Here is a 20,897-nt window from a genome sequence, read left to right as displayed (position 1 = left end):
GATGCTAAATTTAGAATTTGAAATTGCTAAGTGACAGCAACTTTACCCGGAAGTAAATATGGTTATCATCTTTATTTTTTTAGGTTTCCAGATTGTGATGAGCCATATCCCCGACTTGTGGATTTGAATTTAGTTGGAGATCCAACTGAAGGCGCCCCAGTTGCAGTACAGAGAGATTACGGTTTTTGGTGTCCCCGAGAGTTGAAAATTGATCCAGATCTTGGCTATTCCTTTCTGCATGTTCGAGATTGTTCACCACCATGTCCCAATATGTACTTTAGGAGAGAAGAACTGTCATTTGCTCGCTATTTCATAGGACTGATTTCAATCATTTGCCTCTCTGCCACGTTGTTTACTTTTTTAACCTTTTTGATTGACGTCACAAGATTCCGTTACCCTGAAAGGCCTATCATATTTTATGCGGTCTGCTACATGATGGTGTCATTGATTTTCTTCATTGGCTTTTTGCTTGAGGATCGAGTAGCCTGCAATGCATCTAGCCCTGCACAGTATAAGGCTTCCACAGTGACACAAGGATCTCACAATAAAGCCTGTACCATGCTTTTTATGGTACTCTATTTTTTCACTATGGCTGGCAGTGTATGGTGGGTAATTCTTACCATCACATGGTTTTTAGCAGCTGTGCCAAAGTGGGGTAGTGAAGCTATTGAGAAGAAAGCATTGCTGTTTCATGCCAGTGCCTGGGGCATCCCTGGAACACTAACTATCATCCTTTTAGCGATGAATAAAATTGAAGGTGACAATATTAGTGGCGTGTGTTTTGTCGGCCTCTACGATGTTGATGCATTAAGATATTTCGTTCTCGCTCCCCTCTGCCTGTATGTGGTAGTTGGGGTTTCTCTCCTCTTAGCCGGCATTATATCTCTAAACAGAGTTCGGATTGAGATCCCATTAGAAAAGGAAAACCAAGATAAGTTAGTGAAGTTCATGATCCGGATTGGTGTTTTCAGCATTCTTTACCTTGTACCACTCTTGGTTGTAATTGGATGTTACTTTTATGAGCAAGCTTACCGTGGCATCTGGGAAACAACATGGATACAGGAACGCTGCAGAGAATATCATATTCCATGTCCATACCAGGTAAGGGAACCCTTGTTATAATTCTCAGAATGTGTGATAGTGAAAAGAGGGTTACTATAAAAAGTAATCATCTGTTGTTTTCTTTCTAATTCCTCATGAACTTTAAGCATGTACATTAAAGTTTTAAAGTGAAGATGATTGATAAGCATGTGTATTGTAGTAAGTATATAATACACATATTTGTGTAGATTTTCATTTTATTTGTTTTTATGTTTTTGTTTTTCGAGACAGGGTTTCTCTGTGTAGCTTTGTAGAACAGGCTTACCTGTAACTCACAGAGATCCATCCACCTGCCTCTGCCTCCCGAGTGCTTGGATTAAGGTGTGTACCACCACTGCCTGGCGAGATTTTCATTTTAAAAGATGATTTACATTTCCATATTATAAACTTAAAGCATTACCACAAAACATTTGATTCTTTGAAAGTCAAGGTTTATAGGGGAGAAAATTGTTCCAACTCTGAGAGAAGGGTCCTGGCTCCTGTGGAAATTTTACTGGTGGTCAGATTAGTAATTATTTGAACAGTTTTTTAGAAATAGCAGAATTCAATTGCATAAACTCTTGGCATTACTTTTTTTGTTGGTATACTGAATATTTTGTGATGTACCTTTGAGTTTGAAGAGCCATAAATCCATAAATCAGAATTTTAGTTCTAGAAAGAAGTTTAAAGATCATTTATTTTGATTTTGTCCATAAATTAAATTTTCATACATCTGTTTTGTTTGACTATTTGAACTACTGGATGACTTGCCCATGTGACCTTTTAGTCTTAGGAGAGTTACTGAGAACAGGTCAGAGGACATCTCATCCTGTAGATGGTACCTAGTCTTCCTCCTTTTAAAAGGATTTTCTTTTTCTTTTTTGATTTTTTAAGGTTTATTTGATTTTATGTGTATTTGCCAGAATATATGAACATACACCACATGTGTGTCTGATGCCAGTGGAGTTCAGAAAAGGGTGTTGGACCTTCTGGAACTGGCTGTGAGCCATTATGTATGTGCTGGGAACCAAACCTAGCTTCTCTCAGAGAGCAATAATTGTTCTTGACTGCTGAGTGGTCTCTCGGCTCCTCAAAAGGTGTTTTCTTAGTATTCTCACATGGCATCTGTTCACCATCTTCTGTGTGCACCTCATCTTACAGCTCCCTGACATGTCTCAGACCTTTAAACACTATTGAAGTGTTTACATCTCAGACCAAAGGGCTTGCATTCATGTATCTTTTCTTCCTACTAGATAGTGAACTCTTTAAGAGCAAGAACTTCTGGGCATTGGTGGCACACGCCTTATATCCCAGCACTCAGGAGGCAGAGGCAGAGGCAGAGGCAAAGGCAGGCAGATCTCTGTGAGTTCGAGACCAGTCTGGTCTACAAGAGCTAGTTCCAGGACAGCCTTCAAAGCCACAGAGAAACCCTGTCTCGAAAAAAACAACAACAAAAAAAGAAAATAGATTCTATTTTGTACAGTATATCTGATTATAGTTTTCTTCCCTCTACGCTTCCCAGTTCTTCCCCACCTCCCCTTCCCTCTGGATCTACTCTCTTTTTGTCTCATTAGAAAAGAGCAGACTTTTAAAAGATAACAATCAAACATGACAAAATAAAATATAACAAGACGAAGCAAAACTATCAAATCAAAATTGGACATGGAAATCTAACAGGAGGAAGAGTCCCAAGAACAGATGGACTCAAGAGTCAGAAACTCACTCATTCTCACACTGAGAAGCCCCATAAAATACTAATAGCTATAATACATGCGCAGAGGACCTGGTGCAGGCCTAGTAGGCCCTGTGTTTTCTGCTCAGTCTCTGTGCTCATATGCACTTTGCTTAGTTGCTCCAGAGGGCCTTTTTCTCATCGTGTCCTCCATCCCCTCTGGCTCTTGCTGACATCCAGTTAGACCAGCACCATTTGTTGAAGTTGCTGTCTTTTTTCCAATATCAAAAATCAGGTGTCAGTGGGTGTGTGGATTTATGTCTGGGTCTAGTATTTGATTCCATTGATCAATGTGTCTGTTTTATGCCAGTACCATGTGGTTTTTATTACTGTAGCTCTGTAGTAAAACTTGAAATTGGGAATTGTGGGGACTCCAGCAGTTCTTTTATTGTTCAGGATTGTTTTAGGTGTCCTGGGTTTTTGTTTTTCCATTTAAAGAATTGTGTTGGAATTTTAATGAGGATTACATTGAATCTGTAGATTGCTTTTGGTAATGGCCATTTTTACTATGTTAATCCTAGCAATCCATGAACATGGGAGATCTTTCTATCTTCTGATGTCTTCTTTAATTTCTTTCTTCTACGTCTTGAAGGTTTTTATCATGCAAGTCTTCCACTTGCTTGGTTAGGGTTACCCCAAGATACTTTTATATTATTTGAGGCTATTGTGAAAGATATTGTTTCCTTGATTTCTTTCTCAATCCATTTGTCATTTGTATATAGAAAAGCTACTGATTTTTTTTATTTTTATTTTTTTTTAGTTAAACTAGAATCTAGGCCACTTTGCTGAAAGTGTTTATCAGTGTAGGAGTTCCCTGGTGAGAATTTTAGGGCCACTTTGTATATTATCGTATCAACTGCAAATAACAATACTTTAACTTCTCCCTTCCCAATTTGTGTTCCCTTGATTTCCTTCAGTTGTCTTATTGCTCTAGCTAAGACTTCAAGAACTCTATTTTATAGGTAAGCAGAGAGTGGACATCCTTGTCTTGTTACTGATTTTAGTGGACTTGCTTTGAGTTTCTCCCCCATTTAAGCTGATATTGGCTACGGACGTGTTAAAATTGCCTTTATTAAGTTTATGTATGCCTTGTATCCCCAGTCTCTCCAGGACTTTTATCATGAAGGCATGTTGGATTTTGCCAAAGGCCTTGCCTATATCTAACAAGATCTGTCAAGTCTCTAAACACTATTAAAGTGCTTCTTGTGTCCATATATCTTTTCTTCCTATTAGACAGTGAACTCTTTGAGAGAAAGAACTTTTAAAAAAATGTTTGAATGCATATTCTGTAGTTAGTAAACGATAAGTTAGTACAGAGATGGAGAAAAAAAGGACATCTTAGAGAAATAATAACATTACTGCAGTGAGGATAAGGTTAGCACATAGTCAGTGCACAGAGTCAATGGTGACAATGACAGCTTACTTATTTCTTCTGGTGTGATATTTTAAAAGACTGCCTCATAGCCAAACATTGTTTCTTCACCTGCCATAAAACAACATATAATTGAGTACTAGGTAACATATAGGGAAGCAATTGATGTGAGTCAACCATGTTTTTTATTGACTTTCAGGTCTGAAAATTGTATTAGGAGTTTTTAGTAAGCAAATCTGGTAAGAAATTCAATAGAAGATCAATTATTGTTTTTCCCCAACATATAAATTATGGGTTTTAAAAATAGTAGCTAATATTTCTTACAAACATAAAAAAGCATTGTTCGTACCAGCAAACAAGAAATTGTCATTCTCATCATCTACTATAAGCACTCTGTGTTAACATCATATTCATGTTCCCAACACTGCTGTTACCATTTATTTAAAATAACCTTTCTTCTTCATCCATATGCCCACATTCTTTGTAATATCACTTCTTGGTCTCTGTTTTGTTTTGTTTTTACCAAAATTTGCAATTGTTGCCTCGTAGGAAAAAGAATCTTCAACTTAAGTGGCTATCTTAATTTATATTCAGACATTTTTTCCCTTTTATAAGTATCAGGCATGAAATTTTTTTTGTTTACATTCCCTTATTAGTAATAAGATTATGTTCCCATGTGCCTATTGGCCTCTTGGCTTCTCCGCTGTGTCTTGCCTATTTGTTATCTTTGTTTACTACTCTAATAGGTTGCTGTTGGTTGCTGATTTCCAGTTATTTGCATCACAAGTATTTTATCTGGCTTACCTTTTGTGATTTGGGTTTTTTTTTTTTTTGTATTTTTTTGGTTTGGTTTGGTTTTTAGTTTGTTTTTTGCCTTTTTTTTTTTTTAAATTCAGGTTGAATCTGGCCTTTTTTTCAAGATAGGGCTTCTCTGTGTAGCCCTGACTGTCCTGGAACTCACTCTGTAGACCAAGCTGGCCTTGAACTCACAGAGATCCACTTGCTTCTGCCTCCCGAATCCTGGGATTAAAGGTGTGTACCACCATCACCTTTATTGCAACATATACATACACAAATTGTAAAGGAGTAAGAAGCTTAAGTATTTGCATCATAATAGGTGGTAGTTCAACATCCAGGGTAGAGAGAGCACTGGAAGAAGACTGCAACAGATTGATTCCCATGGAAGAAAGAGCATCTTCACAGGCAAAGGGGAGTCTGGGATCTGCACCATCTCAAGCTCTTTCTCCTCATTCATAATCATAAGGGGTACTCCGTTCACGGGGAGGTATGTGATCTGGTGCTCCTCAGGAAGATCAGAACTCAAAGTCTAGAGCAGTGGTCCTCAACCTTCCTAATGCTGAGACCCTTTAATATAGTTCCTCGTGTTGTGGCAACCCCAAACCGTAAAATTGTTTTTGTTGCTACTTCATAACTAATTTTGCTACTGCTATGAATTGTAAATATCTGATATGTAAGCTCTATGAAAGGGGTCGTTTGACTCCCTATGGGGTTGCAACCCACAGGTTAAGAATCACTGATCTAGACATTTTTTTTTCTGTTGTCATCAGAAGCAGAAACAGAACTTTGTACTTTAACTGTCTCCTTGGTGACCTTTTTCATAGTAAAAGTTAGTTGTTTTTGTTTGAGGAGTTGATTAGTTTTCACTGGCTTTTCTGAGCTCTTGGCCAGCCTTTCTACCAGTGTTGGGTAAGGCTGTGGAACACTGAACACATTGCCAACTTGTGATTTTAAAACCTGCTATTTCCCATCTAAGGTTTTGACACAAGATCCCAGCCTCAACCCATAGTTAGCCAAATGGCTTCTCCATTATCCTCATCCACAGAGACCAGAGTAGCCATTCTGGATTACTCCTAAGACTGCTCCAGGTTTTCCAAAAACTTGGTGAGGACATTTTCCACATTCACATCTTGTGCATACATTTAAATTTTTTCTTTGTCATTTAAATTTTCCCCATAATTAATATTAACCTTTCTCTTTAAGTAATTGTGCAATCTAGTGAATTCCTTTGTGATTTCATGGTTTTTAGTCTCACTTGAGTCCATCGCTGTTGAATTGAACCTGGTATATTCAGAAGGATGAAGTACTATAAATAGTTCACTAGTTAAATTGACTTGATGGTGGGTAAAAGCCTATGATACCATTTGGTAAGCACAGTAACTTCAGAAAGTATGTAGTGTGGCTTCATTCTAAAGCACTTTAAGTATGTGGCTTTCACAGTGTGGTAGTTTGAATGTAACTGGCCTCCATAAGCTCATAGGGAATAGCACTGTTTAGGAGGTATAGTTTTATTGAGTAGGTATGGCCTTGTTGCTGGAGTACATTACTGTGGAGGCAGACTTTGAGGTCTGTGCTTGAGATATCACCCAGTGTCTCAGTTCACTTCCTGTTGCCAGTGCAAGAATAAAGAACTCGCAGATACCTCTCCAGCACCATGTCTGCTTGCATGATGCCATGTCCTACCATGTTAATAATGGACTGAACCTCTGAACTGTAAACCACCCAGTTAAATATTTTTCTTTATAAGAATTGCTATTGGGCTAGACAGATGGCTCAGCCATTAAAGGCTAGACTCAAAACCAAAAATATAAGAGTTGCTATGGTCATGGTGTCTCTTCATAGCCATAAAAACCCTAAGACAGTCACATTAGCTAAAAGATCAACAAAATAACCTATACAAACTACATTTCAGTGATTACAAGGCTGGCCACCTGTGCATGCAAAAATACCTATCACGATATTCACCCTTTTACTTTTTTATTTATTTTTAAGACAGTATTTTATGTAGGCCAAATTTGCCTTGAACTCACTATGTAGCCAAGAATGACCCAGTTTATAAAGTGCTAAGGATGGAACTCTGGGCTTTTTACTTGCTAGAGGATTGAAGGAAAGAGAAGCTCTACTAATTGAGCTATACTCCCAGTCCCATTTAAGCATCTTTAAGTGTCTTGTTCCAAGTACATTCACAATTACAAACCCTCCCTAGCATTTTTTTTTCCAGAAATGTTTTCATTTTCTCAAACTGAGGCTACACATTTAACAGTGACCTCACACTTACCCCATTCTCTGGCCCCCACCATTCTACTTCCTTTGTGTGACTACTCTCTAGTACCTTATATAAGTGGAATCATATAACATCTGGCCTACTTTATGGCTTTTAGCATGCAAATATTAGGATATTAGTTTTCATTCAGTTTCATTAGGATAGTAAGCATCAGTGATACTGTATTCTCATTTTGAAGTAATATTGAGCATGCCTAAAGCATGCAGGAAGCTCTTATGATAATTCCTAATGGGAATTTTTTAAGTGGTTTGAGCCGTAGTGGGGGGTAGCTGCCCCGGGTAACTTAGAAAGACTAAATAGCATTTGAATGTGTTTGATTAAACACATAACTAAGGTTGTAAGCCAGGTAGGGCGGTTCACACCCCTAATCCAAGCACCGCTAGTGTTTGAGGAGAGCCTGGATTTTATAGTAGGACCCTAAATAACAAACAATACAAAGCAAGTGAGAAAGAAGGTATTTGGCTTCTGACAAAAATAGTAAAGTTGGTCTCTAATATCTAAAAGCTCAGTTTGTGAAGTAAATTTATCACATTTCTTAAAATACTAATTGGATTTAATGCAAATCACATGTATGTAAGCTTACGATTTAGACAAAATGAGCTAAATATGTTAGTTTTAAAATCTTTGAAATGAATGTTCTTCTTGAAAATGGAATTTCACTGCCTACGCTTGTACCAACTGTTTTTGGTTGAATTTTTTTTCCTTTTTTCTTTTTCTTTTCTTTTTTTTGGGGGGGGTAAGAATGCTCATTTTTCTGGGCAGTGGTGGTGCATGCCTTTAATCCCAGCACTCGGGAGGCAGAGGCAGGTGGCTCTCTCTGAGTTTGAGGCCAGCCTGGTCTACAGATCAAGTTCCAGGACAGCCTCCAAAGCTACAGAGAAACCCTGTCAAAAAAAAAAAAAAAAAGAAAAAGAGAGAAAGAAACGAAACGAAAAGAAAAAAACCAAAGAATGTTCATTTATTTTTTTTTTTTACTATGTATCCACTCACACTATAAAAAGCATTATTTAGGGTCAGCCAAGGCTATTTATCAGTTAGTAGAGTTTGTCTAAGAAGCATGAAACCCTGTGTTTCATCCTCAACAGCATGTAAACCTGCTGCTGGTGCATATGTGTGATCCCAGCACTCTGGAAGTAGGAGGAGAGTAATCACAAGTTCAGGGTCATTCTTGGCTATATAGAATTCAGGGCTAGACTGTGATATATGGCATACTGTCTCCAAATGTTTTGTTTTTGTTTTTTGGTTTGGTTTGGTTTGGTTTTTCGAGACAGGGTTTTTCTGTGTAGCTTTAGAGTTATCCTGGCACTTGCTCTGTAGACCAGGCTGGCCTTGAACTCACAGAGATCTGCCTGCCTCTGCCTCTGCCTCCAGAGTGCTGGGATTAAAGGCAGGAGCCACCAACGCTGGGCTTCCAAATGTTTTTTAAAGAAAGGAATATTTAGTCCTAAATTTACTCAGAGTAATGCTATTTCACAATTGACAAAGAGTGAAAGAGCTAGAGAGATGGCTTACTAAGTGTGTACTGTTTTTGTGGAGGATCTGAGTTCAGTTCCCACACCCAAACCATTTGTTGTGCTTCAGGGAGACCTGACTCCTTTATTCTATATGGGAAATGCACATAGTTAAAAAAAAAAAATGTCTTGTGGGCGTTGGTGGCAGAAGCAGATGGATCTCTGAGTTCGAGACCACCCTGGTCTACAAGAGCTAGAACCAGGACAGTCTTCAAAGCCACAGAGAAACCCTGTCTCGAAAAAACCAAAAAAGAAAAAAAGAAGAAAGAAAGAAAGATGTCTTTAAAAGCAATGACATTTACTTCTAGAGCAGATGTCATATTAGTAATTTCCTAGGTACTTGGGGGGGTTGTTTGTTTTATTTTTAAATGTGCATTGGTGTTTTGTCTGCATGTATTCCTGTGAGGGTGTAGGATTCCCAGGAACTGAAGTTACGGACAGTTGTGATTTGCCATGTGGTTGCTGGGAATTGAACCTGGGTCCTTTGGAAGAGCAGCCAGTGCTCTTAACTACTAAGCCATTTCTCCAGCCTCCCCCCCCCCTTTTTTTTCCTTAAACGTCAGTTCCATTTATTTATTTATTTATTTATTTATTTATTTATTTATTTATTTATTTAGTGTGTCTTAAGAGATTTGAAGCACTTTATAAAAGTTATATTTCTCAAAAGTTGTTGATAATTCTAGAATAGATTTTTAATGTAACAGGACACATTACTTTAGAACTGGAACAAATCAAATGGGTTGAGTTTGTGTCAAGTTTTTAACCATTTATTCATGTAAGAAAATGTTTTAAGTTGCTATGAAGATAAAACAAGATAGATTTTAATCTCTTGCTTGAGTGTCTCATATAGAGCATTAATTTCACTGTAAGGATAAGTACATAATTCTTCCTGTGTTCTCTACTGTAATCTGATTTTCTTCTAAACATTAATTTTCAAAAGTATGTGGGGTTTTTTTCATTTTTCTCATGTTTTTGATTCCTCTAACCTAGTGCTATATGTCTGAAGGTATCTGACACTAGAGCTTTTGCTTCAGACATAGAAAGTATGTTGCCATAGCTCAGTCTATCAAGTTCACATTAAAACCATTTGCAGAATCTAAAAAAAATACATTTTTATAGGAAAACAAACATCATTTACCCTTCCAGACACACAAGGCAAGCCATCTGTTGTTTATCTAGTCTTGATTCAGAAAAATACAAAAATAGCAGAATGACATTAAATCTAATTTGTTGGTTTTAGCTTCACTTTCTGATAGGAGTGTTCCCTTTGCTAGTCAGTTTCAAAAGAATCAGCCATACTGTGAAGGAAATGGTTTTTTTTGTTTTTTGTTTTTTGTTTTTCTTGAACCATGACAGACAGTAAAGGATTCTTGTAAATACATAGTTCTTCTAATGTTTTGGTGGAGGTATGTACTAATCTTTAAAGTGGAAGCTATCTTGCTTGTAACTTCTAAGTTCAATCAGTTTATTCTCAGAATTTTTTAGTGTCTGTTAAAGAGGAAAGGAGTCAAATTCCCTAAAAAAGCATAGCAAATCTCTTGCAGAATTAAGATACAAGCTGCTGCTGTTATGGCCTCCGTGGAACAAAACAGCTTAAGCTGTGAACTCAGTTTAGGAGCACTGTAGATATACCTTGTTTTAAAGTTTGCACTTCGTTTTGGGTCATAAAGGCAGGCAGCCAAGGCTGGATCTCATACTTGCTGTGTAGCAGAGGCTGGCCTTAAACTCCTGATCTCCTCTCTCCATCTCCCAAGTGCTTAGATTATAGGCATGTGCTAGCTTACTTTTTTCCTCTCTTTTAATTCAGTGTCATTATCACGACCTACAGAATAACATGGCAGTCTTTCTATAAAGAGTCAGACATAAATATGGGGGCTCTGGTAGCCAAGGACTCAGCCCTGCTGCTGTCTGCAAAAAAAGGAGGCAAATGTTACAAGAAAGTTTTACTTACAAAAGAATGACTTGGCCTACATGCTATAATTTGCCAGCCCCTGATCAACATCAAACATTATCCTATATAACCTTGCATATCATGTAATGAACTCCTAACAGCGGTTGAGACCTATCATGTAAATTGTCAGACTTGCAGTGCAGTCCTCACTACTTTGGTCATAATTTTATGTCCAAAATAAAATATTTACTGTAATTTAATATTTCTATGTTACTATACTAAATAAATAAAATGACTTGTATGTCACTGTAAGACATGTCAGTAAAGGTTATTCTTAGCAGTCTGATAGTTTTGTTGCACCAATTAAGGGAAGTTTGGTAGTTTATGCTAATGTAAGCAATGTGTTGCTGTGTGGTGTGTGTGTGTGTGTGTGTGTGTGTGTGTGTGACACACATAGGAGTGTATGTGCTTATGCATGTGGAGGCCAGAGGACAACCTCTGATGTTAACTTACTGACACAGAGCCAAAGAATAATTTTGCAAAATAAGGAAACTAAGTGTGAAACACAGTTGAACCAAAGTCATACAGTAAGTGACAGAGTTTGGATGTAAACTGCCTGGCTCCAAAACCTGCAGTCTTAATATTTTAAGCTTTTTTTCTATGCAAGAATACTAATGTATTTAAAGGGGCATTTTTCTACATTTTGCTATTTCACTCAGAAGTTGTATCTTTACATTAGTCACTTAGTTTATAATTTCTTTAGCTCTAATTTTTTTTGTTTGAGACAAGATCTCATGTAGCCCAAACTGGCCTCAAATATACTTCGTGGTAGAAGATGACCTTGATTTTGCGATTCCCCTGCCTTTACCTCCCCAATACTGATATTAGAGATGTGTGCTAACACACCCAGTTTATGTGCTTCTGGGACTCTCATGCACACTAGGCAAGCACTCTGTCTAGTGAGCTACACCCCCAGCCTGAGCTCTGAAATCTTACAAGATATCTGAATTTCTTCTCACATGTAAAATTAAATGAATCTAGAAACTGCTTTTCCAGAACTACACCTTACTTTCTCTTCTTTTAAGAATCTCATTAATTCAGAATTATTATGCTTCTATTCTTCTGGCATGTTGAGGTTGCTACAGAAGGGAGAGTGATTAAGATAAAACCACTGTCTTAAAGGAGTTCATAGCCAGTGGAAGAAAGTTAACTGTGAGTCAGATAACGGCATGACTAAAGCAGAATTATGGGTGAGTTCTTCCTGTCTTTTCTTCCATAGAAAATGAGCACCTTCTTAGCATGAACCAGAAAAAAAAAACACCTCAGTAACAACAGACTTGGAAAACCTACTAAAACAGTTTGAAGTTTTTATTGTTAGTAATAATAATAATAATACAATTTGTTAAATATACAAAGATTATATTTATCTTTCCAGAACTTCATAGCCAGGTTAAAATGTCTCTAAATAAGAAAGCCTTTCCTCCTATCCTGGGGTTTAGAAGTGACTAGGAAGTTACTGTAACAGATTTCCAGGCTAGTGTTTTATTAACCCCACTTTAAAATGAAACACAGCATTTAAGGGACTGGAGAAATGGCTCAGCAGTTATGAGCACTAGTTGCTCTTGCAGAGGACCCAGCTTCGGTACTTAGCATTCACTATGTGGTTCACAGCTGATAGGGTTTCTGTTTCTTGCTTGCTTTTTAAATCCTGAAGTTGCAAACAGTTTGGGGGAAGTTTTAAAGATCTCTTCATTGTGTACGAAGCTGAGAATTCGGTTGGTTATGATATTGCTGTGTAAAGGAGAGTCCTTGTTTGGTTTATTGTTCTGTAAAAACTGACTTACCTTTTCTGTTTATTTTTTAGTTTGCATTTGAAAAAGATAAAACATTCCCAGATAATTTACTTTTTGTGTGATTTGCTTTAGGAAGAAAACAGTAGTTCTTGAGGGAACTGGGATTGACATGTAAAACAAACTTGTTTCTAATTTAAATTTTTAAAAAAAGGAAAAAAAACAGTTCTTTTTTATTGTTTTTTTATCCAGGATAGAAATTATACTCTCCACCTGTGTGAGCATCATTGTTACACTATGCATGAGGGATATAATTGCTTATGCTCACCAAAATTAAGATAATTCTGTAGTTTTTATTTGCTTCCCACTTACTGCATCTATTATTGTGTAGCCTTTTGTAGACAGTGTTGCTTTTCTATTTTTTTTTGGTTATTCCTTGTTGTAAGACAGACAATAACATCAATAATGATCACACTTGTCATGTAGAATTGGATGTTGTTGCCCTTTGCTTAATCAAATATAACTTCTTCATAATGCCAGCAAGGCAAAGAATGATAAAATTGAAATAACTGTGTTGTTTCTTTTTTCATTTTGAGCTTCCTCATCTTGAGGAAGTTTGGCTTTGGTATTTTCCTATGGGGTTATCTAAATAACATGTGCAGTCTGTATTGATTTGCATGATAGATCTGTCAGGTAGTAGTAAGATTTTGTGGCAATGTCTGAGCATTTGTGTTCTGCTGGGCAATTCATTCTGAATTAGGCAAGTTCTGCTCTCCTTTGTCTCTTTTCCCCCTGTTCTCTCACTTGACTACTCAGAATCTTGAATAATGAGAGACAAATTTCTTCTTTAACCATTAAATTTCATTTTTATTTACTTAAAGGTTACAGTCAATAGTTATACAGCAGTCATTGGTAAACTTCCTAGAACCCAAGTTGTTGAACTTTGTTATAGTTGGCCACACTGGCTGCTCTTAATTTTATAAGAAGTAATTACCTTAAGATGGCAGTCTCTGTTTAGATGACAAAGATTATAAGATGTTTGAAAAGTGAATTTTTATTGATTTCATTCCAATGATCAAAGGAAAATATGGGGATTGAAATCCTATTATATATTTTCACAGTGGCACAAATAATTTGAGATTTAGAGAAGAGAAATCAAACAATGAAAGAGTGAACTGCTAGCAGCTCTTTACTTGCCCAACCTTGTGCCACTTTAATTTAAAGCCAATGCTTTCCTGAAAGGAACAAATTATAATTTTTTATAGCCATGCCTGGTGTGTGTAGCAGTTAGCATTCCCTGCATCCTTGCTCCACTGCTGTGCAGTCCTTCCTTGGTCAGACGTGAAGAGTTCACAGTGGAACTTGCTGCCACTCTGCTCCATGGCTGCTTGTCTCTCTGTGCTACATTATCTTAATTACTATAGCATCATAATAGGCTTTTATGTCGATAGGGCAAGTAATTGACTTCTCAAAGTGTAATAAAAGTAAAGGCTGATAAAGCAACATAATATAATTAAGAAGTGTATAAAAGCTCTAATTCCAAGCTTCAATTCAAGAACTTGTGGCTGAGGGTGTAGCTTGGTGGTAGAACATTTGTCTAAGCACACAGAAGGCCCTCGGTTCTGTCCTCAGCTCTCAGGGAAGGGGAAAAATCCCCATGCTGTGTAACTTGTGTGACAGGTTGCCTGAACCTGATTAATAGTTTATTTTCTTATGGCTTTACATGGTTAAGGGCTTGATCATTAAAGCCAGTATTTTGTAATTAACATATTTTTAAAAATAAAAGGGAATCGAACACAATATGTATCTCCATTAGGAAATACAGATTTTGCTTGGTTAGGAAAGAGAACTAAGAGCCAAAGACTCTGCCAACCTGATTCAAAACCAAAATCTCAATAACAGTTTACGCTACCAGATAATGTGAATATACCTTAGGTGGTTTCCTTTTTATGCAAGGCTTTCCCTCCTTAATATGAGTAATTTTTTCCATTTATTTAAAAAGAATTTAAACCTCAGGGCTTTGTTAGATTATAAACCTAAATAGGAAAAATAATATATAGTTGAATGTTTTTTCCAAAGGATGCTTCAATAAAGCCATATAGTGGTACTATTAGCTATAATAAGAGTGATTGTGGAGATCAGCTGTTTAGAATATAATACCAAATTGCTGTTTATAGCTAGCCAGGCTATTGTCCAAAAAGGGACAGTAATCAAAGTAGATGCAGATGTCTCCTTTATCTGGGATTCTCCATGGTTTCCTAGATGACAAGCCAAAGAAATACATCAGATGAATTGAGTTAGGGTTATGTGATCATTAGTTTTGAATATAAACCTGATGCAATCTGTTCTACACCATAAGGGAAGAGAGCCTCAATGAGGGATGATGGTCTAGATCCAGTTGGCCTGTGGCTATGTTGGTAGGGAATTTTAATTACAAGAAATGATGTGGCTTTGAAGACTCAGTCTACTATGGATCACACCATGGATTTGGGTCCTAGACTATGTAAAAGCAGAGAAAACTAGGTGAACACCAAGTGTGGATGCATTTGTTGTTTCCCTGCCCCTGACTGTGGGTGTGACGTAGCCACTTGTCTCACTTTACTGCTGCTGTGGCTTCCTTGGGTAGTAGGCTGTAACCTGGAATTGGGAACCAAAATAAACCCTCTGTCCCAAAGTTTAGTTTTTGTTTTTGTTTTGTTGTTGTTCTTTTGTTTTGGTTTTAGGATTTTTTTTTTAGGGGGGGTGTCAGTATTTTATCACTACACCAGAAACAAAACTTAAGACAGGTTATATTTTATAGCATCAGAAAGATTTTGGTGTTTTCAAGAACTTTTATAAAAGAAAAAAACAATGTAGTGCTTCTCATTTGTTCCCTTTACTATATAAAGATTTAATTTTTAAGTTTTTTCTTTAAAAAATTATTAATTCACTTCTTCATTATAAGGTTATTTGAAATAAAACTAAACATATACTCCTTTTCCTTTATTTAGATACGTTTCTTTGATGGGCTTTGCCCTGTGTATCATGTTTATATACAATGCACCCCCAATCTCTTTGTGTTCTCTGAGATGTATAACCAGATAGTGCATTTTCCTAGCTCTTTTTCTCAGTCATAAGGGAAGCTCCTTTTACAGCAGTCACTTGACCACCTCCCCTTAGTGTCTTGGACTTCTGCTCCAACACTCACAAAACATATTTCTTGAGTCACTGTCTTGCTTTACCCTTGCCATCCACAGATGCTAACTTGTTTCCCCTGGAATTTGGGGTTTAGAATCCTATAATTCACTGTCAATGCTACATCCCTGTTCTCCCTCAAATCTCCTGTGTGCTGCTTGCATGACTGAAGGTTTCTGTGATTGCTTTGGGTATTACTGATTTTGTTTTTAGCACTCCTTCCCTTTAATTCAAACATTTCTGTTATGTGAGCAATGTTGATTTATAAAAGACAGTACCATACAGCATAAAACACTAGAGGAAAGAACCTGGAAAATAGGACTTCTCGTCTGTGCTCTATCCCCCCCATCCCACCCCCGCTTCTGGATGGCCTTAATCTCCCCATGTTTTAGACATGTATCTAAGCTCCAAAATGCCTATTTGCATGATGTTTCCAAGCTTAATTTTGAACTCTTAATATTTCTCCTAAAAACCTGCTTCCTGCATCTCGCCCCCAGTTTCCCTCCATTCACTGAATGGTGTTTGCATTCCCCAGTTGTTCAAATTCTTAATTTGGAGGTATCTTCAAGCCTTGTCTCCTTTCATACTTTGCATTCAACCCAGTTAGCTTTGCACCACCTCCACTTCCTCCCGTGATCAAGCATTCATCTACTTGCACAGTGGCCTTCTGCTTGCACTCTTACTCTTTCACAGCTTGTTTCAGCATGGTAGCCATAATAATCTTTTGAAAACACAAGTGAACTTGGTTGCCCCTTTGAACAAAGCCCTTCAATGGCTTCCTGTTGTTCTTTGTATTTGTATTTGTATTTGTATGAAATTTGTATTCTTACCATTTGGCAGGACCAGACATTGTCCTGCTAATTCTCTCTGACAGTATCTCCTGCCATTTTCCTCCTTGCATGCTCTGTTCTACCTCACTCTAGCTTTATTGGCCTCTTTGTTTTTCTTCAAAAGTAACAAATTTTCCTTAGGATTATCTTTTATCAGTGTTTCTGTTTGAAATACTTACACTCCAAAATATACCCTCAACCTCTATCTAATGTGTCATGTCTGTAGAGAGACCTTGGCCATTCTGCTATCTAATTCCTCTCTGTCATTTCATACCCCAAATACTCTTCTCTCCTTTGCCCCTCACCTTGCTTTAGTAATTTTACTGCTCCCTAAATGCCTAAGATTTCCTTATTCCCTTGTGTATTAACAGCATTCTACCCTACCTTTCCATAGAATGGAAATTCAACAAGTGCACAGAATATTCTGACTCATCTGCTGTGGGACATAGTAACACTCAAAATTTAAATGACTGGGGATGCAAATAAATTTAACCTTAAGGTGAATCATTTCACCTCCCTGTATCTTAATGACATTTCTACAAAATGAAGGGTTTGCCCAAAGTCTATAAGTAATCACTCCAACTTCAGATGATCATTCCCTTATAGGCACAAGTTCAAGGCACTTAACTTTTCAAGTGATTTTTGAAGACACATTTTTCAAGCCAGTACTTGACAGCTGCAACATTAGGAATTATGTGATTCCTTTTGAGCTCTCCCATTGCACTTCCTTATTTCACCTTTACCACTTGTATTTTCTAAAGTTATTATCCATTGTCTTCCTCATTGTATTATTTAAATTATTATTATTATTATTATTATTATTATTATTATTATTATTATTATCTATGCATAAGAGAGGTTTTGCAGCACGTATGTCTTCGTGTATGCCTAATATCCAGGGAGTCTAGAAAAGTGCATCCAATCCTCAACAAATGGGAGTTCCAGATTGTTGTGAGCCACCATGTGGGAGCTAGGAATCAGACTGAGGCCCTTTGGAAAAACAGCTAATAACTTCTGTGGTATCTCTGTAGCCCCTCTTTGCATTATGGAATTAGATCACCTCTCTACAGTAATGTCTTTTTCTTATGAGCCCTCATTTGACCATTTATTAAAGCAAATGTGATTTGAAGTATGTTTCTTAGCCACTTCGTTCTTGTACTCTAACCTTTGTAGAGATTCCCTTTCCCCCCCCCCTCTATTTCTCTCTCTCTCTCTCTCTGGATACATACAACCATGGTTAATGTACATGTTAATTAGTCTGATGGATTTTCAATCATGGAGAAGACAACAAAATTAGACATAAAAATTAGTGTATCATTATTCTACAGTTTTTCCAACCAGGGTATGGTTGCACACACCTCTGATCTTAGTACTTGGGAAGTTAAGGCAGCAGAAACAACAGTTCAAAGCCAAGCATGTGTGGTAGCTCATCCTTGTACTATGAGATGAATAGGCTCATAGACTATTAGACAATGCCTAGAATTTTCCCTTTCCAAGTCTTCAGTGTCTATCAGCTTAGGGGGGCAGGGTTGAGGGAAAATGATGTAAATCACTTCCTTACTCCAGGGCTATTCAGAAACTTTAGCACACAAATGTAAAAAATCCTTCAAAAGGGGTTATAGTCTCCATGTTTTATTTCACCACAGTAACTTTTTTAATCTTTATATGTCTGGGTGAGTATGCGCCACATGTATGTAGGTACTTGAGGAGACCAGAAGAGGGTGTCAGATCCTCTGGAGCTGAAGTTACAGGCATTTATGACCACCCCTTCCCCAGCATGGGTGCTAAGAACTGAAATTAACAAGTGCTCTTAACTGCTGAGCCATCTCTCCAGCCTTGCAATTGAGACAGCAGTGTTCCATGAGACATATATTTGAACATTTATTAGGTACAAGATTGCTGTAACTATTTATATATCATTTTATGAAACATACATTGGTTCCTTAATATTTTAAGAAAATCTTCCTTTAAACAAATATGTTGTGGGATTGCAGATACAGCTCATAAATTGCTAAGAACACTTGCTTCTCTTGCTGAGGACCTTGATTAAGTTCCCAGCACCTACATGACAGCCTACAGTCCAGTTCCCAGAGATCCAGTGCCATCTTCTGGCCTTTGTAGGAACCAGGCATGCAGATGGCACACAGATATACATGCAGGAAAAACACAACACACATACAATAAGTTAATATTTTAAGAATATATTTTGGGCATAATGGTGTACACACCTTTAATCTCAGACTTCGGAAGACAGAGGCAGTCAGATCTCTGAGTTCAAGGCCAGCCTGGTCTATACAGTGAGTTCCAGGACACTCAGGGCTACACAAGAGAAACCCTGTCTTGAAACAACAACAAAATTGGTTAAAACAACAATCAGAATGCTAGTGAGAAGTAAAAGACAATAAGGAGTAATGAGTGCAAAGTTAAAGACTACCAGAGGCAAAAGTTTCCAGTGTAAGGCGGGGGTCTCTCCAGCAGCAGCAGGACTTTGCAGATAGTGGACTTTAAGATAGTAACAGATAGTATCACCGTGCAGTATGACCACTCAAGGTTAATGGACAGAGATGCTTTTAGACAAAGGCTTGGCAAACTGTACCCAAGAAGGCAGTGGAAAAAGGAGAAGTCTTAAGTAGCTCTAGGCAGAGTTAGTAATGATAAAATAGTATTTTAGTGAAAATTACTCCAAATACTTCAAAACTAGGTAGTTATGGAAGGGAGCACTGTCTTGTGAAGAAGATAATGGTTGGTGTTGAATAATTTTACCTATTTTGGGTTTTTGCATTTTCGAGACAGGGTTTCACTGTATAACAGTCCTGGCTGTCCTGGCACTCGATTTGTAGACCAGGCTTGCCTTGAACTCACAGAGACCCATCTGCCTCTGCCTCCCAGATACTGGGATTAAAGGTGTGTGCAACCAACACCCCTGCCTGGCTTTTAACTGTAATTTCTTCCTAATAAAACCAAGTATAAGTAGCCAGGTATGGTGGTACATACCCTTAGTCCCAACAGTCAGGAGGCAGAGACAGATGGATCTCTGTGGGTTTGAGGCCAGCCTGGTCTACATAGGGAGTTCTGCATCAGCCAGGGATAAGCAGTGAGATCCTATCTAAAAAGTTTTAAAAGTGTAAGTATATATTCAAATACATATGTATTTATTGGGTATCAATCATGTGTTGAGCACTGCTTAAAGGCCCTGGAAATAAAACACTTGAAGACAGTTAGTAAACCTATATCTTCATGGAGTTTACATTCCAGAGGTAAACTACACGTTGTGTTTAAAAGGCATGGCTATCACAGACATAGGACTTATGGGGAAAGAAACAGTCTATGAAGAGGTATTGGGAAATCCTCAAAGAAAACATGTTGGTATGAGTAAGAAAATAGCTAATGAACAATGTTAAATTTAGACAAAATGTAAGGTGAAAGAACAGTAACAAAGTAAGACAAATGGCTAGAGCGTCTCCTTTACTAGCAAGATACAGAGTGACATTGACAGGATGAGAATTGGCAGGTTCACAGTCATGTGAGTATATCTCTGCTAAAACTAAAAGGTTGATAGAAAATTAGTCAAGAATAGAAAAGATTGAGAGTCAGAGAAGGGAACTGGGATTGTCATGTAAAACAATCTTCTTTCTAATACAAATAAAAAAAATCTGGGGAAAAAAAAAAAAGAGTACTTGCTCTTCTGAGGATCCATGACAATTATCCACAGAACTTTAGACACCAAGATACTAAGTTTGTAACATGATTTCACTGTTGCCTGTTTATATTTCTATATTTGCCTTTAATAGATGCACATATTTAAGGTGATTTTCTTTGCCTTCCTGTAGGTTACTCAGATGAGTCGTCCAGACCTGATTCTCTTTCTGATGAAGTATCTGATGGCTCTCATAGTCGGGATTCCCTCTATATTTTGGGTTGGAAGCAAAAAGACATGCTTTGAATGGGCCAGTTTTTTCCATGGTCGTAGAAAAAAAGAGTAAGTTAATGAGTCCTCACAGTATTAACAGCCCTTGTGTGTTGGGGGAGGGGGGTGTGCAAGCAGGTGTGTATGTGCTCGTGTGTTGGGCTTGAAGAAGTATTCTAACAAGATTGTAACTATCAGCAGTGACTAGTAACATTTGGCACAGTAGCTTGACTTTAAAATGAAAACTAGCTGGACACAGTGGCTCGTACCTGTAATCTTAGTTATTGACTAGGCTGAGATAGGAGGATTAGGAGTTTGAGGCCAGACAGGAAGACTCCATCTTAAGAAAAAAAAAATCAATAAAAAACAACTGAAACTCTGATTTGGAGAAGATGGCTGAGTAGAGCCATTCAAGTGCTTCCCTATTCTAATCCTTAATAAGGAAGGAAGGCTAAGCATTGCAGAACATTCAAAGTATAGTTTTCTTGAAATGGAAAACAAGTGGATGCTTTTTTCCCTTCCTATTTA

The 20,897-nt window shown here is 37.5% G+C and overlaps 1 protein-coding gene across 2 annotated transcripts in view; it reads left to right on the top strand.

Moving 5' to 3' along the window:
- The window catches only part of Fzd3 (frizzled class receptor 3), a 55,526-nt gene that overhangs the window by 23,601 nt on the left and 11,028 nt on the right, over positions 1–20,897 (top strand). For both annotated transcript variants that reach the window (XM_027390319.1, XM_035452438.1), the window contains 2 exons: positions 84–1,101; positions 20,293–20,441. In XM_027390319.1, the coding sequence (XP_027246120.1) occupies positions 84–1,101; positions 20,293–20,441 (1,167 nt within the window). The remainder of the gene's footprint in view (positions 1–83; positions 1,102–20,292; positions 20,442–20,897) is intronic.

This window comes from Cricetulus griseus (assembly GCF_003668045.3).
Source record: "Cricetulus griseus strain 17A/GY chromosome 1 unlocalized genomic scaffold, alternate assembly CriGri-PICRH-1.0 chr1_1, whole genome shotgun sequence".
Taxonomy (NCBI): Eukaryota; Metazoa; Chordata; class Mammalia; order Rodentia; family Cricetidae; genus Cricetulus; species Cricetulus griseus.
Note: the sequence above shows the minus strand (reverse complement) of the source record. Positions and strands in the feature narration are given on the sequence as shown.